Raw genomic sequence first — 11354 nt, 5'->3', positions numbered from 1 at the left:
TATTTGATAGAAATGAATCTGTTCATTTTTATATTAACATTGATGAACAGACGCACACTTTTACAGTGTTTTATCAAAGAACATATTTACATGATTCCATAATTTAATGTATATTTAATGTTTCAAGACAAGGAAAAAAAAATCTTGTATTTATTTTTTTATATATATTATTGATAAATCAGTCATAGTCAAACATTAAACTACATTTTTCTCTTACTTTTTTCGGAGAAAAAAATATTTATTACAGTATATGTCAACTCTGCTATTGACAGCAAAGAGTGAAAATTCTAACAGAGTAAATTATTTTTATTTAATTACATAAGCTGTATTAATACACTAATACTCCAGATTGAGATATTTAAAAATACACAAAAAGTGAAAGAATAAAACACATTTATTTATTAAACTGGGGACAATGGGCACAGACAGGGCTTCAGTCTGCTGGTCAAACTGGGAGAACCCCAATGACTTCTGAGATGTCCTGGCACACAGGCTAAAGCTGTGTACCAGGAATAAAAGGATAAAAGAGAAATTACCCAAATGTGTAATAGAAATACATATATTTTTCCTTCACATTGAGAAAAAAGACATTTCAGCATATTGGGGCTCTGACTTGTAGCATCTTTATAGCATAGCTAAATACCAACATTGTGAAGCTGAGCTGTGAAACAGAGACTGAAGAACAGCAGCTCCAGCTCTGACCCTAGAGTCAAATGGGGAAACGTGAAGGAAAGTAGATACTTCTGCAAGGCTTGGTGTGTCTTGACTTGAACAACAGAAATTTAACCCACCGACAGTTTGATCATGAAGCTTTCATCTCTCATCCTGATAAGATCTCCTCTGACCCTGATCCTTATGGGACCCTTTCTGACCCTGATGGATGAAATCCATTTCCATCATGTTGGGATCCTGTGTTCTCTCTGAATTTGACTGGATCTGTTTTGATCCTGATCTGCTCCTTTCTCATCCAGATGTGACTCAAACCTATTTTCTGTATTCCTGCAGGTCTCACCTGCTCAGCTCTGCAAATCCTCCCATCTCCTGTCCTGTGGTTATGTCTTCTGTGGATTCCAGTGGGGATGGCGGGAAGTGGCTGGATGCCCACTACGACCCAGTGGCTGGTCTCTACACCTTCTCGTCCTGCATAGACCTGGCAGATCTTAGCGGGGACAGGGAGAGCCGACTCGTGGTCGGGGACCTGGGCACCGGCTCATCAGGCATGAAGCTTAAGGTCTACCGTGGCACGGCACTCATAAGTGAGAATAGCCTGCTGGACCTACCTGCTGGCTTGGTTGCCTTTTTCATGGACTTGCATGAGCCCCGCATCCCCGCCGTCGCCGTGGCCTCTGGACCATGCATCTATGTCTACAAGAACCTGCGGCCATACTTCAAGTTCACACTTCCGAGCCTGGACATCAACCCATTGGAGCAGGTGGTTGTGGCCTCTGTTACATCCACAGGGAGAGAGTTAGGATCATAGAGAAGCTGGGTCACAGCATATTAAGTTTGAGAATGCAATGGTTTATTTTTAATTTCTATATAATTAATTTTAATTACCATTTCTGCTGAGTTTATCTTTCGAGATAGGAATTCAGTGCTTTTGACAGGGACGAAAGGTTAGGACAATTCCAAGGCCCCCTGACCGACAAGGGGCCCTCCACAAATTTTTTGTTGTTGTTGTTCATAGAAATTTTTAAAAATTTGGGGCCATGTCAATTATAAGAATCATATTGTGTTTTCTAAAATTGTTTTTAGCAGTAAATATCAACTGTTACAATACCACTCCCAGACCAGAAAGCACACATTCATATTTGCACTGTTTGCCTCCATTTCACTAGCATTCAATGAACGAAGGAAATAAATTACCAACATTTTCATATATTTAACGTGCCCCTGTACCTTTTACCACACTTAACAACAGATGAGTCAGACAGCAGCGACTCAACCCACGTCCCTCCTGGCCTGTCCTCTATTAAGTGAAATTAAAGCTGCAGTATGTAACTTCTATAAAAAAATTTTTTTTTTACATATTTGTTAAAACTGTCATTATGTTGTGACAGTATGGCATGAGAGATAATCTGTGAAAATTTTATTTCATTTGCCTTTTCCCAGTGCTATCTAGAAACAACCAATCAGAGGCAGGAGGTGGGTTTTAGCGATGTAAATCACAATCTTGTGTGGCTGCTCAGCCTCCTTCCCTTTGCCCTGTGCTATGCTGTAGCTAGCAATAAGTTTTGCAATGATAAGTTGTTTCTCCACCATCAGCACATTTAGTAGTGAGCGAATGAGGTTGATTGACAGCACTAAGACCTCCTCCTGATTTTGATTGGTTGTTTCTGGCCAGAAAATTGTCTTACTTTAGCCAGTAATAGCAGTTCAGGGAGGAGGGGGAGGAGATTGATTATTTCACAGATTATCTGTCTCGTAACAAATTGTCACGAGATGGTGCCAGCTTTAACAAATATGGAGAGAACATATTTTTTTTTATTAAAGTTATATACTGCAGCTTGAATAAAATGCAACTATATAGTATTTTATGAGAAGTCTGGATTGCTTCATGTATATTTTGCACGTTGCCTATGCCCTGTGCCTATAACTGTTGCACGTGGGGAGAAACATTTCAGTAATCTAAAACTGATAGAAAAAAATTTAAGCAACCTACTAGTCTGTAAATATTTGCAAGAAATATTTACAGACTATTTCTTGTAAATTTCACTAGCAGTGAATATTGTGCTAGTATCAGTATTGAACCAGAGAAAGTAAGGCAGTTGCAAGCCTTTAAACATTGTGACACTATTGATGGGCCACATAGACTCAAGAAATTGTAACAGTAGCTGTGCAAGATTCCTGGCGACACCCCTGGCTTTTGATGAAGCAATAAGTTTAAAATTTTCACAATAATCACACTATAAATTTATCTTATTGAGTATCTGACCAGCTGCTGTGCTCTGATTGGTCAGGATGTGTGGCAGCAGGTGAGGGAGGGTCAAATCAACCCTGTGATGCTGAAGGAGATGCTGGAAAGTATCAGGAAGAAGGCAGACATCCCACTGTCCGTCCGATCGCTCAGGTTCCTGTCTCTGGAGTCTGATGAGATGGACGAGTTTGTTCAGCTGTACAAACAGCAGCCAATCAGGCGGCAGGTAATGCTACTTTTGTCATCATGCAGGCCAAATTTGTGAACGCTGCTGCTCCCCTCTCCAGTTTGACCAGTACCTGTTTCCTCAAAACTGGACATGGACTACATCAGCAGTCGAGCAGGTGCAGGAGAACCAGTGTCTCTGCCACTTGCTCAGTAACTCATTCATTATTATATTAAATTATTCTTACTGTATCATCTGTAATTATCCCACTCAGTGTTTCTTAGCCATTGATTTTTTTTAAAGTTTAAATGAAAAGCAGGAGATTCACACATTTCTGTATTTCTGAAATTCACACATGTAATTCAATATGGGATTCCACACAGTCCTGAAAGAAGTTAATTTCTTCTAATACAGTTTAAACTACCTATAGGGTCCACATGCAAGTTTAACTCATATCGGTTCCATTTAATGTGAACCCAGAACTGTTTGACCTCTGAGAAACCAGTGTGTTCATTGATTGTGTTCTTTCAGACGGTCATCACCTGCATCGGAACTCTAAAGAAGAGCACAGCCGATGAGGACGGGATTAGCTGTTTGGTGATTGGTACAGAGAACAGCGACATCTTCGTCCTTGACCCTGAAGCTTTCACCATTCTCTGCAAGGTACACTCTAGTTAGCTGGTTTAAACCAGTCTCTACTAGTTCTAAACTGGCTTGACATGACTCGAAATTAGTCTGACCTAGTTTTTAACTGGTCTGAAAACATTTAGATGACTCTAAACTTGGTTGAGCTAATTCTAATTAGAAAAGTGCAGCGCACAAAAAAATTCTCTGTTTCTCTGCTGGCCTGGGAACGCCTTGGAATTCCTAGAGGAGCTGGCCCAAGTGGCTGGGGAGAGGGAAGTCTGGGCCTCCCTTTGAGGACTGCTACCCCCGCGATCTGACCCCGCATAAGCGGAAGAAGATGGACAAAAAGATTCTGATGTATAAATCCGTGCCTACGGACATAACTGCGCACCTTTCCTTTATAAATCCCAATTTGCAGGAAATGGACCGTAGCTACTGGTCTGCCCTGTCACCACCCATAACTACATTAGTATAAGTACCCAGAAGGCTACCACCAATTAAAGCAGTAACCATGGCAGCGGTCCTTGCTTTTACCAGTACAAGTATTTATAATAATTATGTAATTTATTTAAAAGGTGTTTTCTGGGCACATAAGGTCACCTCACTAAAATTAAAAATAATACATAAAAAAATAACAAAATTCCAAATAGAAAGAAAAGAAAATAGAGATCCAAGTGAAAATGCTTGTTTGAACAGTGGAACGTTCAGCCGGGATTTTAAAAAAAAGACGGCGTGTCAGAGAGTGGGGAATGTCGAAGTTTATTCTAAATAGGGGAATCATGTGCATAAGTTGCACATTTAAAGAATGGAGATTCTTTCTCTCCGCACATTCACAAAGTGGGCTTGGCTCGACTGAAGGATGACTGTGACCTGTCAGCAGTTCCAACTGCACTGGTGAAGCACTGCTCCTTCTTTAAGTTTTGCTCATAGCTCCAGGAAGATCAGTCTGGGCAATCTAAACGCTAGTAAACCATCGTCAACACATCCCAGCAGATCAATATGGTTTCTGAACAAACGCTCCCTCCGAATCCTCCGAGAGTGATTTTCTCCATCAGAGTCAAAACGCTCCACAATTACTCGGCATACCTTTGTGCAGCTACTTATATATGTGTGATTATCTACACACCTCGATCACCTTAAACATAATCAAACCTGACCTGTTTTGAGCTGATCCAACCCCGCTTTCTTATTCAGTGAGAATGAAATTAACCTACAGATAACATGTATTTCATGTGCTTCGGCGTACAGACCAATGTATTACATCTGACAAAAACTGAGAAAATTTACTATTTACATTTGAGTGGCGTTTTCAGATCCTTTTACTTTTATTTTGTTTATTTTGTGTGTGTGTGTGTGCGTGGGTTTAATGCTTCTTGGTCTAAATCAGTGGTCCCCAAACTATGGCCGGCGGGCCGGATCCGGTTCGCCTCCACATTTGGTCCGACCCCCTGAACAATACCAGAGAGCATTTAGATTTTTTTTTCATATACCGTATTTTCTGGACTATAAGCCGCTACTTTTTTCCTAAGCTTTGAACCTTGCGGCTTATAGCCCGGTGCGGCTTATGTGTGGATTTTTCTTCAACCACCAGGGGGCTCTTTAGCAGGAAGTGAATCATTGGAAGTCAAAATTGGAAATAAAAGAAGAAAGCACCCATTAAAACGGAATTATGTTTTAATAGAGAATTAAATTTGAGAATGTTGTTGATCAGTTAAATAGCATTGAGGGGAAAAAGAAGATTTTTCGGTTTTTTTAAATAATACTGGGATCATTATGAGAATTTGAGGTGTAGATATTAAGATCTGATAGATGGCAGTAGTGGAACAATACTGGGTGTAAGCTGCCGTTGAAATCTAAAGAAGAAGAAGAAAGCACCCATTTTCATTTAGCACATGCTAGTGTAGCAGACACAAAGGATCAGCACTTTTACTGTTACAGTTACCGTTAGGAAACTGCCGTAATCACTTCTGTTAAATCTAAACTTTGCAACTTTTTTCTTTTTCAACCGTAATAAATGTGATATTCAATTGACCTGTTATGACTCAAATTTTGGGTGTCCGCCCCCCTCTGCTGCTGCTGCATTGTTGTGGAAAACCTAGAGCGGCAGAGATATCTGCGTTTTATAGCCCGGTGCGGCTTATATGTGTATGTTTACTGTTTTTTGTCTCTTTTTTTTTAACTCTGGGGTTGCGGCTTATAGTCCGGAAAATACGGTATTTATTACATAAATAGTGTTATTTCCTGGAGGAACCCAGAGAGGCTTATTTGATTGTGCTTTCTGGAAAACAATAAATTTTTACATTTAGGCACTCCTGCATCGTCACACTTTTTATGTTACAAACTGACTCCAGCCCACCACCAGAGAAGGGAAAAGTTATGTGGCCCTCACAGGAAAAAGTTTGGAGACCCCTGGTCTGAATAGATAGATTTCAGTGTATTTAATTTAGTTTTGGCACTTTGTAGTTTATTGTCCATAAAGAGAATTTGCATGGCTGCCGCACATTTTCAAGGCAGGTAAAAGTTTGCATCTATTTACACCACGTTCATTTTTATACATGCTGACATGTGCATAAAATATGGCACCTCATATTTTTCATGCGTACACACACTTCACACAACTGGACTGACTAGACCTGAATTGATCTAAACATTTTTGAACCTATGTTATTCCAATTTCTTTTTGACTTTGAGGTAGCTCAGTCTGAGCTGTGGAGTACTGCAGGAATCCATACTTGTCCCCTTTACATTTAAATAAAAACAATACGCTGATTACACATAAACCTTCTCTCACTGACTGCCTCTTGAGACAGCACTGAAACCTAACCTTTTCTCCAAACATCTCTCTGTGATTGAAGATGTCTCTTCCCGCTGTTCCCACCATGATGGACGTCACAGGTCAGTTTGATGTGGAATTCCGCATCACAGTGGCATGTCGCAATGGCAGCATCTACATCCTACGCAGGTAAGAAAAAGCTAACCAAACTCACTTGTTCTAGAACTCGTCTAACACACTGGAACTTAAACTCATACAGCTGTTTTCCCTGCTGCTGGTCAGGGAATCAGAGAAACCAAAGTACTGCATCGAGTTGTCGTCTCATCCTGTTGGGCTGGTGAGAGTTGGGAAAAATATGGTTGTAGGATGCACTGATGAGAGTCTACAGGGCTTCACACAGAAGGTATTCTTTCAACCAACTGTTATCTGATCATAGGAAATATTGTAAATGATTAAATCAGTCAGCGGCTAAGATCCTAATTTGAGTGATCCTCCTGGATTCTTTGTTTCTGTTAGTGCAGGAATTCTATCACAGTAACAGTCTGGATGTCTGCGGTTATTTTTTTCAGGGTAAGAAGTTGTGGAAGATCATCTTGCCGGCTCCTGTCACTACAATGGCTGCCATGGACCTCCCCACCAGGGGCCTTCAGGCTGTCCTGGTGGGCCTGGCAAACTGTCAGGTTCAGCTGTACAGGGATAAGAACCTGCTTAGTACCATCAAAACCCCTGACACAGTCACCAGCATCTGCTTTGGTCGGTACGGCCGTGAGGATGGGACCCTTATAATGACCACAAAGGGAGGCGGCCTCATGGTGAAGATCCTGAAGAGGACGGCGATGTTCGATGATATGGACAGCACTCCTGGCCCACCATTGGCTCAGAGTGTTCGCCTCAATGTCCCTAAGAAAACCAAGCTGTATGTGGACCAGACACTGCGGGAGCGGGAGAATGGCCTGGCAATGCACCGAGCCTTCCACATGGACCTGAGCCGCATGAGGCTGGCTGCTGCTCGAGCCTATGTCAAAGCTCTGGAGTCCAGTCTGACCCCTATGTCCTCCAGCCTCTCAGAGCCCCTGAAGATGAACGCCGTGGTCCAGGGCCTTGGCCCATCCTTTAAACTGACCCTGAATGTCCAGAATACAGCGTCCTGTCGGCCCATCATGAACCTGGCCATCAACTTCCTTTACGACGACAACCTGTACCGGATCAGGAACCCATACATGAAGATCCCACTCCTGGTGCCGGGACTTATTTACCCTGTTGAGACCTTTGTGGAGTGTACCAGCGACAAGGGCATTTCTGACATCATCAAGGTGTTTGTATTGCATGAAGAGAAGAGCTCCCCTCTGCTGACGGCTCACATCAACATGCCGGTCAGCGAGGGTCTGGTGCTCAGCTAAAGCCCAGTCTTCCTGTTGACTGATAAATAAGCTGCAATAGAGAATGTGGAAAGGAACCCTTCAGTTAAAGAACTGGTCAACAGTGATAGCTTTGAGCAGAAGTCTGTTCAGCCCAGAGTTAGCGAATGTGTCCGCTGGTTAGACCGCTGCTTTTCAGCTGTTAGCAATGATCTATGAGCTGTAAACCAAACAATATGAATCAAACGCCTCCAAACTGGTAGTACCATTAATATTGAAATATTATAATGCTAAGAGAAAACTCCAGGTTCCAACCTGATGAAGTGTCCTTCAAAACTGTTGGAACAATATCTGCCTGGAGGAATCAGGCCCGAGTGGCTTTAACACTAACAGATGAACTAACAGCACTATCAGATTGTACGGGACAGTTGAGTGCTTCATCCATTTACTGATTCAAACACAGATCTAACCCAAAGTAAAAAGTGTCGGTATATAAAATTATTACATGTTTTCTCTTTAGATATGCTGTACTAAATTGTAGCTGTGTCAGAATAAAAATAAAAGTACAACTTGTGCACAGTAACATCTTATCGGTAGCTGGTTTTCAGTTGTTCTCACCCCCCAGCTCCTGCGTAACCCTCAGCCTCTTTTCACTCCACAAGACTGCATTTTTGTGGCTGGAAGTTACTTCAGACAGCTTTGAAAAAAGGAGCAGCAACAAGAAATACTGAAGGCATAAAACAAATCTATTAAGTGTAATTAAGATAAATAGCAGAAATAAAACAATAAATAAACAGATGAAACAGAAGATTGAAAGAGATGCTCTAAAATACAAAGGACAGTTAAAAATCTAAGGAGGAGAAATAGATAAAAATGGGAAGATGTCATATCAAAACTGAGATCTGGACCTACAGGGTTAAATAGCTCCTTGAAGACAACGAATAAGCATGATACTACCAGCCATACATGCTTTTCTGGATCTGTTACATATCAGCATTAAGAACACATAGACTTACAAATATTTATTCAGGGGCAGGACTTTGAGTGAATTGAGGCTGAAAAATTCAGGTTTGCCTTGTTAAAATTTTTGAGGAAACGGGGATCATTATAATTTGAGGTTAAAAAGCCGTTCTGATGCAAGATCAAAATGTAATCTTTTCTAATACATGAAACCCCATCAATGTGAATTTGGGTTACTAGGTCGTTGAACTATGTAAACTGTGCTGTCGCGTCATGTGACGTGTTTCAGCCAATCGCAGCTGCAGAGCAAGGAAGTGTGGCGCAGTTTAAGGATAGTCCCTCCAGTTACTGGTGGCAGAAAGCTGATGAATTGTCACCATTAATATTTAAGGCTCAATTTTTAGCTATTTCTTTTTATATCAATGGTTACTAAATTCCCTGACGTGTGGACGCTTTTGTCAGATGCTCGCCGCCGTTATGGTGAGCTCTTCGCGGAAGAACCTCCCCAAGCGGCGGCATGTGCTCCGGGAAGAGTCAACTTGATCGGGGAGCACACTGACTATAACCAGGGATTCGTTCTTCCAATGGTAAAACACGCAGCTGCGACTGTTGTCCTTGTTTGTTGGTTGGACATGATACAATTGGTCAATGATACAACTTCAGCCCCGGTAAATGCCTTACGTCAGCTTTAGGACGGAACTAATTCGATAACAAAAAAGAAATGAGAACTTTGCCTTATTTTTATCTTTTACTAAGGGACCTCTTTTTTTAATCAGTTAAATCCAAGGGCGGATCTACTGGGGTGGGATGGGGTGGCAGTTGCCACCCCAAACGAGAGCCTTGCCACCCCTGTTGCCACCCCAGCTAGCGACAATGAATTCAATAAATAGTTATGGCAAATCGGACATTAAGCGCATGAAACTCTTTTTTCCGACAACATTGAATGCAACACAATGTAACCTGACACCCACTGCTAAGTAACGGGAAGTGCTAGAGAAGGACAGAGCGCCAGCAGCAATAAAAAACTGGACTGGACATTACGTGATTTATCGTAAGTCACACATGCGCCATTGCTGTCCATTGAGTCAGGAATATCGGTGGTCAGGAAAATACTACAATCACGCAAAGAATCAGAACAACCGACGCAATGTTTAGCAGTTAATTAAACCATATATAATGGTAATAAGGGCTTCATATTTCACAGGTGAGGACAACGTTTTAATTTAAAGAAAACATTGAACAAGTCAGCAGTGGGTCAGTTATACTAGCCTAACAGCTGCTGGCCTGGTATTGACTTTGATAACCTTAGCATGTGCTGGGCAGTTCGGTGTGTTTTGGTTCCGTTAGGATTAAACAACCCGCCCATCAAGTCATCAGTAGTGCAGCTGTTTAAATCAGCTAATCAACCACCGCGGTGTTCAGGCGAAAACTTATTAATAATCATAATATAGACATTAAGCCTGACAACATAATGTAACAGACTGGATGTTCTGTTTTAGTGTTTTTGCTACTTTTTTGTGTGGGAAATGTTTGCTTTTTGGTGTTGATTCCCCTGATCGGTAATCTCTGCTCTATCTGCTCGTTGAGCTGTTGTTTGTCGGTTGCCATGGCAACGGGTCGTGCGTAATACCGACATACAGAGCGAGAAAACGCGGAATAGAAGTTGTTGGAGCTATTTTTTCTTTATTTCTTTATCCATTTGAATTTTGTTACTTTATTCTTAAATTTCTATTTTTTGTATTATTTACAGAGTTTATTTGTAGGTTGATAATTGTTGATTTTATTTATTTTTTGTTTCATTATTTTTCTTATTTATTTTCTAAATTTAGACAGGAAATAATGTGGGTCAGTCCACTTTCTATAAGTGTAGGGGCCTGGTGAAGGACCAGCAGGCATTTGGGTTTGGGGCTGATCGTTTTTACCAGAGCAAGAGAGGTTGCATGAGAACAAATGAACTCAATAAGTTTGGACATTGAACCTTGTTTTGCCCGTGTCGAGAAACTTGACCCCAGTACCTCAGTAGTGGCTTGGTAAAACTTTCATTGGATGTTTGGCTTGGCAAACAATCAGAAGTGGTTCTGTCTAGTTTGGTCCTTCACCTGTTTATCAGCTTTATTGTACCTTCATTGTAGCGCAATGCAGCCACTTCAATTCCTACAAACAAGCGACAAAAACTGAGCTAATCCCTTGTGTTCGCAAAACGTGGTGATATCTATAACAATCGTTAAACTATGGCTCCTACAGCATATTTAAAATAAAACGATTGACCAATATAAATAGAAATTCGCCCCTTCTTTCATCTTGACAGAACTAACAGAAACTAAACTGTTTATAGATTTGTATCATGGAGAATTTATCAAACATCAGTTTTCTAATCTTCATTTTAAGTCGTATTTAATAGATATATCTAATAACAAATGATGGCGCTACTAATATTATCGTGACAGATTTCTCCTTGTCCTACAGGACAAAATGGGATAAAATGGTTTTCTGGACACAATGAATCACATAGTGACCAATAGGCGCTGTCCAGTCCAGTAATGCATATCAATT

General features: G+C 41.0%; 2 protein-coding genes across 2 annotated transcripts in view; both read left to right on the top strand.

The window, feature by feature from the left end:
* bbs1 (Bardet-Biedl syndrome 1) overlaps positions 1 to 8426 on the top strand; it is a 20443-nt gene extending 12017 nt beyond the window's left edge. The window contains exons 2-7 of the mRNA XM_007544038.2: positions 1006 to 1432; positions 2961 to 3143; positions 3615 to 3746; positions 6566 to 6672; positions 6766 to 6886; positions 7053 to 8426. Coding sequence (XP_007544100.1) covers positions 1055 to 1432; positions 2961 to 3143; positions 3615 to 3746; positions 6566 to 6672; positions 6766 to 6886; positions 7053 to 7883 — 1752 coding nt within the window. The 5' untranslated portion in view covers positions 1006 to 1054 and the 3' untranslated portion in view covers positions 7884 to 8426. The remainder of the gene's footprint in view (positions 1 to 1005; positions 1433 to 2960; positions 3144 to 3614; positions 3747 to 6565; positions 6673 to 6765; positions 6887 to 7052) is intronic.
* Positions 8427 to 8686: 260 nt separating this feature from the next.
* The window catches only part of galk1 (galactokinase 1), a 14248-nt gene continuing 11580 nt past the window's right edge, over positions 8687 to 11354 (top strand). Inside the window, exon 1 of the mRNA XM_007544037.2 lies at positions 8687 to 9388. Within this exon, the coding sequence (XP_007544099.1) occupies positions 9224 to 9388 (165 nt within the window). The 5' untranslated portion in view covers positions 8687 to 9223. The remainder of the gene's footprint in view (positions 9389 to 11354) is intronic.

This window comes from Poecilia formosa, unplaced genomic scaffold (genome assembly GCF_000485575.1).
Source record: "Poecilia formosa unplaced genomic scaffold, Poecilia_formosa-5.1.2 Scaffold980, whole genome shotgun sequence".
Lineage (NCBI taxonomy): Eukaryota > Metazoa > Chordata > Actinopteri > Cyprinodontiformes > Poeciliidae > Poecilia > Poecilia formosa.
The sequence above is the reverse complement of the archived record's forward strand: the minus strand, read 5'-3'. Positions and strand labels throughout refer to the sequence as shown.